The 15,526-nt window shown below is 50.8% G+C and overlaps 1 protein-coding gene across 3 annotated transcripts; it reads left to right on the top strand.

Moving 5' to 3' along the window:
* Positions 1-4,665: 4,665 nt before the first annotated feature.
* LOC102575252 (C-signal) lies at positions 4,666-12,673 on the top strand. 3 transcript variants are annotated; one of them, XM_019488956.2, is made up of 6 exons: positions 4,674-4,863; positions 5,685-5,736; positions 7,320-7,507; positions 11,049-11,207; positions 11,664-11,783; positions 12,449-12,673. In XM_019488956.2, exons 1-6 carry the CDS (start codon positions 4,846-4,848, stop codon positions 12,560-12,562), a joined length of 651 nt encoding a protein of 216 aa, XP_019344501.1. In that variant the 5' UTR covers positions 4,674-4,845; the 3' UTR covers positions 12,563-12,673. The 3 variants fall into 3 exon arrangements, with proteins under 3 accessions (XP_019344500.1, XP_019344501.1, XP_006276191.1); XM_006276129.4 differs by having other exon boundaries at positions 4,678-5,081; XM_019488955.2 differs by lacking the exon at positions 11,664-11,783 and having other exon boundaries at positions 4,666-5,081.
* Positions 12,674-15,526: the final 2,853 nt, after the last annotated feature.

The following is a 15,526-nucleotide window of genomic DNA, read 5'->3' as shown; positions in this document are numbered from 1 at the left end:
CTCAGGTTCTGACTGGTGATCCATTGGGCCCTGGTGATTTGGTCTTGCAGCTCTTTTCGGTATCTTTCTGCCGATACCCCCAAGTCCATTGGCCTCTCCCATTCTTCTCTTACAATTTGTAGCAGTCCTTGGGGACTATGGCCATACACCAACTGAAATGGAGAATACTGTGTTGACTCTTGAGGTGTGTCCCTCAGGGCAAACAACAAGGGGGTCAAGATGGTATCCCACCTCCGGGGTCTTCCTGGGAACACCGTCTGAGTAGTCACTTGATGGTCCCATTTAATCTTTCCACCAGACCATTAGTTTGGAGATGATAGACTGAGGTCTTTAGCTGGGTGATGCCAAGGGTTTTACATAAGGCTTTCATCACCCCAGACATAAAGTTTGTCCCCTGGTCTGTGACTATTTCCCGCGGTATGCCCACCCGTGCTATCCATTTGAGTAGCTCTTCCGCCACCCGAGTGACTGTTATAGATCTCAGGGGCACGGCTTCTGGGAACCAGGTGGTATAATCTACCATCACGAGGATATATTGATATCCATTATGGGACCTTAGGAGCGGTCCTACTATATCCAGTGTGACCCGCGAGAACAGTGTCTCTATTATTGGCATGGGATTCAGGGGTGCCCTTGGGGATTTCCATTCTTGTGCCCTCTGACACTCCGGGCATGCGGCCCCCCACCTTTCCATGTCCTCTTGGAGACAAGGCCAAAAGAATTCTTGGGCCAGCCTAGCTTGGGTCTTGTTACGTCCCAAATGGCCTCCCATGGGCAAGTCATGGGCCAATCTCCACACCGCATGGTGAAGTGAGGACGGAACCACTAACTGCCTCCCTTGCATGGTACCCTCCTCACCCCGTTGTACCCGATACAATAACCCCCCTATTACCTTAAAGCCGGGACGACTCCGTGAGGATCCTTCTCCAGGGTCTGTGTCCCACAGCCACTGGAGTTCCGGGTCTTCATTTTGAGCTCTACGGAATTGGGCCGTGCTCATGAGCTGTTCTAGGTCGATGCCGTCTGACGTTATTTCCTCCCGACAGGCCGGGCCCTCGCTGGCCCATCCCTCTCCCCTCATGAGCCGGTTCCTTTCTTCCTCTGTTGCCCTCACTCGCTGGAGGACTGTGTAGAATGGCCCCCATTCTCGCCCTAGGATCATCTCACAAGCCACGGTTGGGGCAATTCCGACTCGTAGCTGTCCGCTAAACTCCATCACCTGGAACGGCACATAACAAGTTTGGAACCGCATCTCTCCCCCTAATATACAGGTCATCGTCAGGGATCCTGCATTCTTCTGTCCTGTCTGCGGAGCAAGGTCTGCCCGAAGTGGGGACTGGGAACACCCCGTGTCCAATGTGGCCTTGACCGCCCTGTCTCTGATCCATGCGGTTACTACGGGTCGGCTCCATCCTCCGTCTTGAGTGGCGGACCCAAAACTGCAATCCATAGTCTCCCCTCTCTCCACCTCTTTGCCTCTATCCCGGGAGGGAGGATATCCTGTCGGTGCACAACTCATCTCGCTCAGGCCCATCCCACATTCGCGGGAGATGTGTCCTGTCTGCCCACAGCAATAGCACACCACCCCTTTTGGTGGTCCTCATCTTGGGCCCGTCCGCCTCTCCCCTTCACTTGGCTGTCCCTCTTTCGGGCCTCGGGAGCCTCACCCGTATCCTCTCTCCCTTTCTGAATTTGCAAAAGCCTCAGCCAAGCGAAGCGCCTCTTCACTAGTTTGTGGCTGGTGTCTCCGTACCCATCTCTGGGTGTCTTCCTCCAAATCCCATTTGAACTGTTCGAGTAGGATCTGGTCCATCACTCCCTCCCAGTCGAACTTGCCGGCTGGCAACCATTTATTGAGTGAATCCCTTAAAGCTTGCAACAAACCCCTGGGTTGCTTAGCCTCCTTGGTCTTTCATGCTCTGAAGGCCTGCCAGTGACTTTCTGGTGAAATCTCAAGCCTGTAGAGGATCGCTGCCTTGACTGTCTCATAATCTCGGGCTTCCTCCCTTGATAGAGCTCGGTAGGCGGCTTGAGCCTGATCTATCACCAGTGCCCCTAGGTGATGGCCCCACTGGCCACGGTCCAACCCCGTCTGGATAGCCGTCCTCTCGAATGCTTCAATATAAGCTTCAGGATCATCCTCCTTAGTCATCCGGGGCATTTTAAATAGAGCAGCATTTCGCTGCATCCACTCTTGCTGGTGTGCGCCCTGTAGTTGCTGCACTTCCAGCACTTGCCCTATGGCCTGGATCGCCTGCGTAAGCAGCTCTGCGTGCGCTAGTACTGGCTGCTGCATCCCTTTTTAATCCTGGGTCGGGAACACTGTCCCGTTAATGCCGTATACGAATGTTCCCAGCCAATGCACCCCTGTGAGGCTCGCGCCCCTCTCGCCGCCCAGTCTATCGGGGTCTGCCCCTCCCCTCAACTTGCCTGCCATGACTTGGATGTTAAACACACTTTAAGAGGGGTCTACAGTGGAGATCTTAGCATGGTTGGGGCCTCCCGATAGACGCTGGTACTCACGGTCGTTTGACACGGTGTTCCACAGGGCTCCGCCTCCCCTACAACCCGTCCACATGCCAGCCGTTGGATGATGCATTACAGATGTTTCCTGGCCTCGTATGACGGCCTCAGACTGGTTCCGGGGCTCCGGTTGCTCTTCTTCCCTTCTGGAGGGAGCTTTCCTTCTCTCTTTTTTTTTATAGAAAATATTCCTCCGGGTCAGGAGGAGCTGTAGGGTTATCCCCCTTATTCCAGCTCCCTCCTGGATTCTCAGCTGTTTCCTCTCCCTTACCACAAGCAGGGAGCTCCCTTGCCCCCTGAGTGCAAGCTCCTTCAGGTATGTGCAAGAGTGCCTCCGCCTGCTCTTCTTGTCTGCCTCCTGCTCTGCCTCCCACAGGAGGCTTAAAGCCCTTCCCTGGGCAGCCTGCTAGAGCCTCGCAGGCTAGGTTGCTTCCTCCCCATGCCAGAGCTCGTCTCACGAGCTGCCAGCACGTGCTCACTCTCTCCGGCTCTCCCCCCAACCCCGCTCTGACGGGGTTTTTAAATCTTCCCGCAGCAGCCGATACGGCTGCTGGGATTGCCTCAGCTGTTCCCCTCTCCGGGAACAGCTGATGTTACAGCCGGCGTAATGCCGGTTCGTGCGGCTGTGGCTGCAAATGCGACTCCTGCTCCTGCTGCTCTCCAGGAGGTACGTACGCCCCTCTGGGGGCTTGCTCCCGGGGCCTGGGGTCCACGGGCTCTCTTCTTTTCCCTTTGAGAGCCTGTGGGGACACCTTGCCACCACAGAGGGCAAATGGGAACACTGGTGGCCTCCGTGTGAGTGCCGGTCAGGGAGTGGGAGTGCCAGATGAAGTGCTGTGGCCACTTCTGGGATCGCCACAGCTGCTTCCTGGTTGGTGCAATTGGCCCCCGGTCACTGACTGGTCGCTGGGGGGGCATGTCCCCCCCGCCCCCAACTAAGGTGGCACCAGTCGGCCATGCCCACAGGTAGTAGGAGAAAAGCTCAGACACGTGAATCCTAGCACATCTTATCCGAGTATGTAGATTTTCTTGACAATGGACTGGAGATACAGGAGCTGCGGGGAAGGGATTAGGCTTCTAATAGTCCATTCCTGTACTAGGAAGACTGGACAGGTGGGTGGGGCAGCAGTGTACAGAGCCAAACCTGGGCATATGAGTGTCCCGTGTCCTTCCACCCCTGCCTGGGAGAAGGATATTTATAGAAACCACAGCCAGGAGCAGCGTTTTGGGGATAGAGGAGTGATAGCATTGCCACTTACATTGTAAGACTCTTGAAATGCTCAGATTCTTGGGCAATCACTGGCAGTTCGCTTATTTTCTCTTTTTAAAAGGAATTTAAGTGTAAAGACCTTTGATTACACAGAAGAGCCCAGGGAGTTAAAATCACTGAGGCAGGAAAGACAATAGCTCAGATCCCAGCAGCAGAGGCAGTTTGAGGAGACTGCAGAGCAGCAAGAATTTAATGATTATCCATTTAGATTTTTATATTATGTTGCTCTCCCTCTCTCTCTCTCTCTCTCTCTCTATATATATATATATATAGCTAGCTAGCTAGAGAGAGAGAGAGAGAGAGAGAGAGAGAGAGAGAGCAACATAATATACAAACCTATATGGATATACCTATATAGATACAAACCTATCTATCTATCTGTCTATCTATCTATCTATACACACACACACACATACATAGGTCTGGCTAATGTGTCATACAGTGTGACATGCCAACTGTTTAGACTTAAATTATATACCATGCTTATACGGAATGTACTGTGCAGTTTTTGGTGAGAACTGAAGTTTTTGCAAGTTCTCCATCTTTGTGGTTCAGTAAAATGGAAGGAAGGTGTTTACCCTGAAGCTGAATGATAACACATAACAGGTAACTTGTAGTGCCCAGCTCTGGAAGGTCAGTGCTAGGTGCCACGGCTCAAAAAGTCAGAAAGGAACAAAATGAGATTAGTCACGCTGACTCATAACCTACTAAAACTCTTATACTTTCAGCAAGACACCGGAAACCCTGCACAGCATAAGAGGGCCCCATGAAATGTACTTAGACCCATCTGACCCCTGTGGTTCCCTGACTGCCTTCCCACATCTTTGTTCACCTTGTATTCTGCACATTAAAGCCCCTCCCTTCTGCAACTGTAGTGAGTGGAGCAGAGCTCCTCCAATCCCTGGTGGCTTTCAAAGCCCTAAAGGGAGGTTCCACTAATCTCCTATTGATTTTTGCCCTTTGCTGTGACGAAACTAGGCTGCTAGCCATGAAATGTCGCCAAGAACCCTTGATGTAGGAGCAGAGAGTTGGAACCCTAGAGCCAAGTGCTTATGCAACCCCAGAAGAAGGCAAGTGGGTGTTATAATTAGCATAACTCTCAGTGCTGAGAGTCATTGTGAGCTGGGACAGAGGGAGGTGAGGCAGCATGGCTGGGTTTAATGTCCACAGCATTCTGGTGACTGGAGCCAATCGAGGAATTGGCTTTGAGCTCGTCAAGCAGTTCCTGGAGAGATCAAACCCACCTGAGAAGATCTTTGCTACCTGCCGGAACCCAGATGGAGCACAGGTGAGAATGGATTATGCTGAGACTGAGTTTGCTGAGCTGATGAGGGAAACGGAGCAAGTGGGCTCAAACTTGGCAACACCTAATGTCAAGAGTGACCTGTCTGAGCAGGGGGGAACTTCACACCCTGCTCCTGCCTCAGCGGCTGCCTTAGATCTCCCAGCTCACCAGGCAGCCAACCTGGATGGGAGAGCTGGAGACATGCTCTGAGCTGGATATGGGCAAACTTTAGCATTCTGTGAGGGAGAGGGCAAGTGGTCGGGTATATTGCTGATACCGACACAGCCTGCATATGCTTTCTAAAGAATGATCAGGCAGACAGTTTGTATCTGATTCAATTGCACTGAGTGGGACAAAGGTGCTTTAAATGTGCAGGAGATGAGAGTCATCCTGCAGGACCCAGAAAGCCAGGGCAGGGGGCTGCATGGGAGGATGAGGAGGGTGGGGTGGGGCACTTTGCACAGCCAAAGTAATTTCGATAGTGGCATTGTCCCAGGTAGATTCTGGGAGCTGGACTCTTCCCAGACTAACCTACCTCCCCCACCCCAATTCTTACTGTCCCTGCTCTGTAAGTAGTCAATAGTCATTGTCTTTATTCTCTTTCAGGAATTAAAGAATTTGGCCTCCAGGCATCCAAACCTGGTGATAGTCCAACTAGGTAGGTGCCCCTGAGGTTTTCTCGCTTGAGGTCACCTTCTTCCCTTGGCCCTGGGAGGTGGTAAACAGGAGGCCTCCCAGCCCACTTCCTGGTGTGGGGTGGGAGGCAGGGCAAATAAGAGTGAGAACCATTGCACCAGGTCAAACTTCTCTGACTCCCCAGATCTGTAGGAGTGAGACCACCATGGGAGGCTGAGAGAGCACCAAGAGAGTGATATTATATGGAGGGCCAGTGCAGAGCAATTCTAAGCTCTCATGTGGCCAGGCAGGCCCCTGCGGGAGGAGAGTCATATGTGGTTCCTGGGGTTGAAAATCATCTGGTGGCCCAATGGGCCAGACTGGCTGGGGCTAGCAGTCTGTGATCCAGAGCCCTGTGCCATGTATGAGGCCACAGACAGATCATACTCTGCCATGTATGCAACCCATTGATTTTGACAGGAACAGGCTATTCCTGCTGGGTTAAATATTTGTGTTGGAGTCCAGTGACCAATTTCATAACCAGGCACTGCTCTTTGTAAAAAGGTGGGCAGTCCTGCTAGCCCTAGGGATGCTTCTGACATGATGCAAAGAGTGGAACAGATCCTTGCAAAGGGGCCTTGCAAACAGTGCCAAAACTGCTACACTCCCTGGGTTCAGTTCTGACTTTGTCTGGCAGCTGGAAGGCTCCTCCTAGTTCTTAGAGCCAGTCAAGTCTCAGACATAAATAATACACTGTGGGCAGGGCTCCTCAGTGTGGCACAGCTTGCTACAAGATATTGCTCTTTGCTCTCAACTGAAGTCGCGTGCAGTGAAGGGCGTGTTGTGCAGCTTGTATTTGTGACGCTGCATAGCAGAGGTGCCAAGTACATGGTGCCAAGTACAGGTGCCATGTCCATCATCTTAGCCTTCCTCCCCACCCCTCCAGCAAAAATAAAAGTTGGCACTTATGCTGCAGAGATATTCTCAGACCAAACCTCGGGGCTGTTTGCTTCTGCCCCAGGCTTCATGCTGTTGATGGCACTCCTATGCCCTTAGAGTAAACGGTATCTGAGAGCTACTGGCAGAGTTTAAGGAGAGACAGATCTAGAAGCCCAGCTGGAATATCTAGTAGCATCCAGCTGAAGGGGTTGAAATATTTTGAATAAAAAGGTTTTTCATTTTAAGACGAGCAGTTTTCAGAATTGAACAACTTTGTGCACAACTACTGGCTTTTTGGAATAGTTTCCCCTTCTGCTCATTTGAGGTGACATTATTAGTGGATGTTTATATTGCCATAACTATGCAGATCTTTCACTTTACTGAAAATCCAGAGCTGGTTTGATAAAGGACGTAGAGCTCTTTGGAAGCAGGGGGAATGGAAACTCCCTGGGCACTGTGAAGGTTTCCCCGGACAGTTGATTTAATGTTTGACTCGGTCTATGGAAAAGCCTGGGTGAGAGCCTCCTCCAGCCCTGCTCTGAGGCAGGGGCTAGTGCTCACTCCCCCTCCCCCTAGCACTCTCACTCCCTCACACAGACCAGGCTAATGTGGCCCCTGGGAAAGTGTTATGGGGAGATGTGAGGGAGAGTGAGTCACATAATGTGTGTCCTCCTCCCTCCCCTGTAGAAGTCACTGACCCAGTCAGCATCAAGGCGGCAGCAGCCAGAGTTGAGGGGCTTTTGAAGGGCTCTGGACTGCACCTGCTGATAAACAACGCTGGGATTGTGAAGAAGACTACCCTAGAGGCAGAGACGCCAGAGTACATGTCCCAGGTATACGCCACTAACACGACTGGGCCCCTGGTCATAAGCCAGGTAAGTGTCCTGATAAAGATGACATCACTAGTTACACTGGTGTGTGTGACTGAAGACCTCCCTTTCCTGCAGCACTAGTGGCAGTCTCCACAGTGGGGTCATTGCTGGCGAAGTGTAGTGTTCAGACACTTGGGGATTTCAACTCCTGGCAACTTGACCCAGCATACCCAGTGCTATCCCCAGTAGAGCTCTGACTCTGGATAATCTGGCTTCTAAAGAAAGGGGTAGGGTGGTCTCTGGCACATCTGGAGAAATAGTCTGTACTAGGAAGATTGGAAAGCAGAATGCAGAGAGGTTTTGTATAACACGTAAGTTGCTTGTTAGCTTCAATCCGCAGCTCCATGGCAGGTCTAGATCCTTCTGCTCCCAAGATCTCAGCTTCTCTTTCAGCTTTGTAAGGCATATAGGGTGCATCTATACAAGATGCTAGCTGCACAGTAGCCTAATAATACTGCACAGTAGCATAGTGGGCAAAACTTGTGCTAATATGCTGCTGTGCAGCAGTATTAGGCTACTGTGCAGTGAGTGTCACTAAAAAGCTGTGTGCCAGCGCTACTGCGCAGTAGCACCAGTTACTGTGCATTGATTTGGTACTTGGTTATGCAAGTACTAAACTTAATGTGCAGTAACTACGGTGCATTATTGAATGCATAGACACACCCACAGTCTTATTCATGGCATTTTCTGGTGTTAGTAATTGAACTGACCAATTAAATCATTTGGAAACTGGTCTATAGCGGCTTTTTGCAGAAGAGGAGGCATTTTAAATTTCTTTCTGTTTCTCCTCTGCTCTAACCTCTGCCTTCTCTTCCACCCCCAAGCACCCTTGTCATATCTCCACTGTGAGACTCCTGTTGTTTCAGGGTCTGAATGGATGGGTGTGGGAATTTGTGGGAATGTCCTCTGGTAATGAAGTACCAGCTTGGCACACATAGCAGATGGTGTGGGGATGCAGCACCTCATCCTGCTGGTCACAATGTTCTTTGGAACAATACGTTTCCCTACTCAGACTCCAGAAAACTCCATACTCTGTCCAGAGACTGCAAGGCCTGCCCATGTGCCAAATTCTTGCTCTGCTAGGTTCTGTATTGTGGGCTGTTCCTCAATGACACAGTCACTTACTAGTCCTCAAACAGCTTTTCTGCACTCTTAGATCTCCAGAGCTGCAGTTTTCAATTCTCTCATTTTTATACTCATGCAACTGCAAGAATAACCTGCTCTGGGCTTTCAGAGGGGTCTGAGGGAGTTAGGCACACAACCACTCGAATCCCTGCCACACCTCATGGTAAGTTCTCTCACACCATTCAGTAGCTTCTGTTTATTGGCAGGTCTGGGTTATATATTTTTCCCTTTCTACCAGCAACCCTGATTGTCCTCTGGTATAAGGTCTGGGATGAGGTAGATAACTAGGGACTTGTCTATGCCAATGGCTCTCAACTTTCTGGCTCTGTGGGCTAGATGCATGGCACAGAGCTGGTCCATGGGCTGGTGGGGTCGGCATGCCAGGTCAGCCTGTGGGTGCAATCTGGCATGTGATGACATGTCTTCCATCCTGTGGGCTCCCTACAGGTCAGGAATGTGGTGGCGTGGGAGAGGTGGCAACTCTGATTGATATAGGCCCACTCTGGAGTGCTGCCATTACTCTCTGACCACCAAATTTCCACACCCTTGGGGAGCCCACAGGCCAGATGACCTCTTCCCTCAGGCCAGATTCAGCCCATCGGCCAGAGGGTGAGCACCACTGCCATGTTCCAGATGCAGACATACATGAGGAAGCCAGCTCTGGGTTCATCCCTCACTCCCACTCTTGAGTCCTTGGCATGTATTTTGGTATAAGCCTGGAGCAGCCTCACTGGTGAACTTACAGGTTTGGGCTCATTAGAAAATGGTGCTGGGGGTTCTGCTTAGGCCCCTCAGTGCTGGCACTTCCCTCTCAGAGGGGCAGGGGAAGAGAGCATCAGAGGAGACCAGAAGGTAAGTGGTGGTACAGGCTGTGCTGAGCTGTAGCTGGGCAGTAGAATAACCTGCTTTAATGACCACTGAATTCTGCTCTGAGATCTTCATGTTGATGAAGAGGACATTCTGGTATTGCCCTCTGTGAGCTTTCCAACAGGGCAGTTCTAATTCCCTCAGCCAGTCTGTTGGCAGCTGGATGATTGTTTCTGAACTGCTTGGAACCTCTCCATCCTTGGTGTCTCTTGGTATAATTCCTGGTACGAGAAGGAACTCAGAGACCTTGAATAGTTCTTGCTTGATGTCCTTTCAGTCCCTGTCACTGTCTGTTCTTGCTGCCTTCACGTGACCATCACTGCATTTGATTTTCTGACTTGTAGTGAGCTCTGCCTGTTCATTTGGACAGTTTGTGAATTCCTCCCCATAGGCATCTTACAGGGTTCTGCTTTGTAAGAAGCCACTGCAGAACACTTTGAACTTCACAGTTGGTAAATGTAGGCAATATGCTTTGAAGGCTGCCCCAAAGCCAAGCACTTCTGGGTGTTCCTCTGTCAGGACAAAGTTGGCAGGTCAAATGGTGTAAAATTTTGTAAATACCTAGAAGCCTAGAAGCCTCAGTATCTCCTCCAAGTACATGGCCATGTTCCAGTTCTTAACAGCATTCGACTCCTAGGGTGGAGGCTCCAGCTCACTAACCACAGATACTGCATAGTGAGTCTCCTTCCAGATGTGCAGACATGATGGATAAAAATCAGTAAGATCATGTAACTTTCCAAGGATGTCTGAGCTCTCAAAACATGGGTCAGATAATTTCTGAACCTTTGGACATCCTTCCAGATCCTGACTGGAGTAGACTTCCAGCAAGAGCACTGGGGACAACAATGCACTAACCTAACAGTCTCTTCAAACCACACAATCTGGTATATAGAGGTTTCCCTTCCTGCTACCTATGGTTTTCCATTGGGATTTTGAATTTTTTCAGTGAGAATCAGAAGGAAGCATCAGGAGGCAAGGCAGGGGGGACCAGCCCAGACAAGGTGGAGCGGATGATGATGAGCCTCTTCCCTTACCTGTGCCTGGAGGGAAGCCCTCAGCCACATGGTTGCAGAGGCTGCAGAAAGTATAGTAGTCACACCTTGCCATCGTTGGCCCACTTTTCACTCACTGCTCTTTACCACCGAGCACAGTCCACACCACACCTGCCACCTGCTCCAGTACCCAACCTCTGAGTACCTCTTCACTTCACCCCAGGCCCACCCTGGCTTGGTCTCTGCTGCCATGCAAAGCACCCCTCCCCCCCCTGCACACTCATCTGCTCCATACCCTATCTCTGTGCATAGCTTGGGAAGAGGGGCTTGGCAGGCCAGTTCTGGCTGGATTGGTCCCAGGGCTCCTGTGGACAGCAGACGTGGAAGAGGAATTGAATGGGTGTGCTACTGCACCTCTGTAACCTCTTGGATCCAGCCATGGGAGCAACTGATGACTAACACAAAGAGCTGGATTCATCACTCTTGGAGGTCATCTGCCTTGTGACAAGTTGCTTTCTTCTGAGCTGATTCCTTGGGCCTCTTCTCTCCCCTCTTCCCAGGCGTTCCTGCCCTTGCTGAAGAAGGCTGTCCAGGAAAGTGCCCAGAAAGGGCTAAGCTGCAGCAAGGCAGCCATTATCAACATGTCCAGTGAAGCTGGCTCCATCAAGAATGTCCTAGCTTGGGAATTTGGGCAAGTTGTCTCCTATCGCTGCAGCAAGGTACAGGGCTGGCTCAGTAGGGGATGGGTTCACACCGCTTTTTGGCATGTTACATTTCAGGAAAAAAAGATCCCCCACCACTGCCTTTCCATACCACTCTCAACCAATCCACTTGGCTCCTCCTCACTTTCTGGTTCCTGTTACGTGATGTATGGTCACCTACTCCTGCCCACTCCCTCTCTGCCCAGCCATGTTGCCAGCTTGGCAGTTTTGTTGCTAAGTCTAGAGGGTTTGGGGATCTCCTAAATGCCTATAAATGCACGTACAGCAACTGGCAGTGGCTCAGTAACACTGTACCATGGTTAATGTGGGAGAGAATCAAATGCTGCCACTAGCACTGGTCATCCCCTTTAGCCCACCCTTCTCTCTCCAGCATCTGACAGTGCCCTGGGAAGAAGGTCATTCTCCTTCCATGATGTGCTGGTGTCTCTGCTTATAGCAATGTCTTACTTACAGGCTGCTCTGAATATGCTCACCAAGTGCCAGTCCTTGGCCTACAGGGAACTGGGGATCCTGTGCATTGCTCTCCACCCTGGCTGGCTGCAGACCACTATGGGGAATACAGGCGGTTACCAGGCAGGTGTCTCACTGGGAGAGATCCATCATAGCCTCCTTCGAGGGAACTGGTGTTTACTCTAGGGGTCCTAGTTATACTGTTCCATACTGGTCCCTTGTTCTCCTGTTCCATACTGGACTGATGGAGACTCCCCAGGAGCTCCCTTCCCAAATCAGCTGTTGGCAGCACTCACTTCCCCAGGGATTCAGTACTATATCTTCAGTGTTGACTCCTGGCACTACTGATGTCATGGATCTGCCAGCTCTTGGCAACATAGAACAAATACTGGCAGAGTGTCAGCCAGGGTGATCTAGGTTTGGTTGGAATTGGTTATCCTGGTCATCTGTGTAAAAGTAATTGTCTTTGGAGATGCAGTCCTAGGTCCCTGCCCATCACCAGAGGTCACAGTAACTAAGGCTCAGCCATATTCAGCCTAGGCACCAGAGAAGGCAGAGATCTGGGCATCCCCACCTCTGGCATCAGAGATCACAAGGACTATGGCAAATCCAGCCACACCCAGCCCAAGCACTAGGTAACACAGTGGATAGGGGAGATCTAGTCCACCCAGACCTAGCATCTAGGTGCATGTTAAACTGGGAAGATCCTGCCCCAGCATCTGTACACAGGAAACTGGACAGGCCTCAGGGCATGTTTCTCTCCCTCACTCTCCTTTGTCCCTTTGCAGGCCCCAATGACAGTGGATGAAGGTGTGCGAGGAATCATAAACACTCTCTCCAAGCTCTCTGAGAAGGAAACTGGAGCCTTCATCAACTGGGAAGGGAACCTTCTTCCCTGGTGAGATGCTTGCCCAGCCACAGGCCAGGAGCCCTATGCCAAGGCATTCAAGTGACTAAGCAGTCAGGCCTACTTGTGTCTTTAATAAACCCCCTATTCTTAATGTGCAGAACCACCTGAGCCCTCCTCTTTGTTTCCTGGTGGCATAAGTCATGCTATTCATGGAGTTTCGTGGAGTCTAACCAGTGTGTAATGCACTGTATGGAAGATAAGTGAATGCTAAGCCCTAGGGGGTGCTTGTACACGTGACAATGTCACGATATACATGTGATGAGAATTTCCCTTTGTGTGGCTTAATGGCATCACACATTACATGTACAGGAGTTTTGGGGGGTTTAAATGAGTTCGCATTGTTACAAATTAAACTACATCCCCATGTAGTTTAGTTTGCATTGTTGCAACTTGGAACATTGCAGCCATTAGTCAGCTCACCCCCTGGCCATGAGGGAGATGGGCGGGCTCTGAAGATAAAAAGGATCAGGCCCCTCACCACTTCTGCCTTTAGCAGGCTCCTGCGGCCGGCAGGACACTTGGGGCTGCTCAGGAACAGGCTGGTTTGCCCCTGGGGCAGTGTGGGGAGGTGGCAGGAGGGTGGCTGGGTGTGCTGGCAGCTGGAGAAGGCGGCAGGGACGGGGTGTGGGGCTGCCTGCGTGGGCTGCTAGCTTCCCTGAGCCCACCCAGGCTTCCAGTGCCCCATGCACCATCCCTGCTGCCTTCTCCAGCCACCAGCCCACCCAGCTGCCCTCCTGCTGCATCCCTGTACTGCCCCACGGGGAAGCCAGCCCATTCCTGGGTGGCCCCAGGCATCCTGCCAGCCTCAGGAGCCCACTGAAGGCAGAAGCAGTGAGAGGCCCAATCCTTTTTTTTCTGTGGAGACTGCTTGGCTCTCCCATGGCTGGGGGGCAAGATGACAGATTAATGGCACAGATTAATGGCCCCCTGGCTGTGGGAGAGGCAGGCAGGCTCTGCTGAAAAAAATTAAAAAAGGATCAGGTCTCTCACTGCTTCTGCCTTCAGCAGGCACCTGTGGCCACCAGGACAACAACATATATACAGTGACAGAAACATAAAATCCACAGTTTCAATTAAAAACTCACTGTTTCAATGTAGGAGGCTTACAATACAACTCTAAGGACTAAAACCCCATCATGCTTACAAGCACCCATAATGCCTAACAGGTTTCATGGGCTCTCTGAAGTTGTTAGGTAACCAAGTTCTGCTGATCCGTGGAATGTTATAGAGCTTTGTAACGTCAATTCTTGCTGCCCAGCTCTGGTGAACAGAGTGAGAATCAGCTAGAGCTGTTTGTCTTCACTAGAGTAAAACTTCCCTGTAGTTGAATTAAACTCTCAGTTGTTCTATTGGGAACTCTAATTTTAAATGGTTTAGATTCCCAGGTAGGAAATCTCAGGACAAACTGTAGTAGCTTATATGCTATGATGTAGAAGCACTTAGAACTGGTCACTGAATAAAGATGATCTCTTGCAGATGTTCTGGCTCCAGTGTGGTTACTGATCACCAACCACATCAAGCAATTTTTTCTAATCAGGCATCTGTCATGCTTGTAACCCAAGCAGAGTCATGAGTTTTTCTAAGCTCTGTCTGCTGCATTTTCTAAAAACAAAAAATCTTGGCTCTACCCTCTCCTTCCTGTTTGCATGGCTGGCCAGCTGAATCTCTTGTAGCTGCTGCCCCTGCCTATTAAAAGACACATTAGGCTGATCTCAAGGGGGTACCATGATTTGACTCAAATAATTGACCCTCATTATCTACAAGGTACCTTGCAACCACTACATATTGGGCTTCCTGTTCCCACCAATACATCCATCACTTTTTTTCCCTTTCTAATTTGGGGCAGCAGAGATGGGATGGGCTTCAAAGCTTTAAAAACAGCAAGCCAGTAGCAAATCTAGCAGTGGGCAAGTGATGCCCTGGGCTCTGATGTAAAAAGCATGCCAGAATAAAGGGTTTTGGGGGGATCTGTGCTACCGACTGTGTCACCAAATCTACCAAGGTAAAGATGCATCAACATATAGGTATTTAGAATTAATTTTATGATGATGATAGAGACGCTGGTAGGCTTTCAAACTGCTTTAACACTGTAGATGTATCAATAAAACATTGCCCAACTGATTGTTGTCTCTCTGTCTCTCACACCCTCTCCCCTATATATAATAGTCTTTTTGTTTTAATTGTGGAGAAACATGGATTTCGGGGTATTTTACAGAGTGACTTTGGGATTTTTTTTTTCAGGGATTTTTCAGTTTTCTTAATAGGGAACACCAGAATTCCTGCTAGGGAGGCCAGTGGCACGACAGTGCTTGCTCAGAGCTGGTACCTTGGACTCAGCTGTAGGTGGCTGACCTCCTGGCTAGTTGGGGCCAGGAGGACATGCTTTGACAGTTCAAAGCAGGCCACCACACTGGAAACATCTTCTGGGCAATAGCTGTTCAGATGGCCAGGCAGGGGCACACATGGCAGTAATGCCACACAAAGGCCAATCCTGCAGCCACAGCCCACTGGCAGCTGGCGCAGAGGGGCAGATGCCTCTACTGGCTGTGCAGTCCCCTTCTGGGTCTGGCAGGTGCGCAGCAGGTCACAGCCAGGCAGCAGGCCTCACTGCCAGACTGCTGCAGTGGGTAGAGGGTGCAGGGAACTCTCAGGGCTACTTTAGCAGTCCAGCTGGCACAAGGGGTAGTGTCCCCAGGTACCAATTGGCTGGGCCCCTGAAGCTCCTGAGAATGAATAGCCCTGAGCTACTTACCAGGGCACCTTTTTGTACTGATTTCTAGGACAGGGCAACTTTTTATACTGCTGGGGACAGCACAGGTACTAGCCCCAGGCTCTAGCTCCCCCTGGCTACAGATCTGGGAGGTGCCAGGCAGGCTTATTTTGCCCCAAGTGGCACAATTTACTCCACAGCAAAGTGCATGTCCAGGCACCTGCACTGAGGCAAAAAGCCCTGGCT

The sequence above is a fragment of the Alligator mississippiensis genome, chromosome 10 (assembly GCF_030867095.1).
Source record: "Alligator mississippiensis isolate rAllMis1 chromosome 10, rAllMis1, whole genome shotgun sequence".
NCBI classification, from domain to species: domain Eukaryota; kingdom Metazoa; phylum Chordata; order Crocodylia; family Alligatoridae; genus Alligator; species Alligator mississippiensis.
The sequence above is the reverse complement of the archived record's forward strand: the minus strand, read 5'-3'. Positions and strand labels throughout refer to the sequence as shown.

Coding starts and splice junctions, on each gene's coding strand:
- LOC102575252 (XM_006276129.4), top strand. CDS start 4,941: ATGGCTGGGTTTAATGTCCACAGCATTCTGGTGACTGGAGCCAATCGA. Junction 5,082..5,684: donor GGAACCCAGATGGAGCACAG/GTGAGAATGGAT, acceptor ATTCTCTTTCAG/GAATTAAAGAATTTGGCCTC. Junction 5,737..7,319: donor CCTGGTGATAGTCCAACTAG/GTAGGTGCCCCT, acceptor CCTCCCCTGTAG/AAGTCACTGACCCAGTCAGC.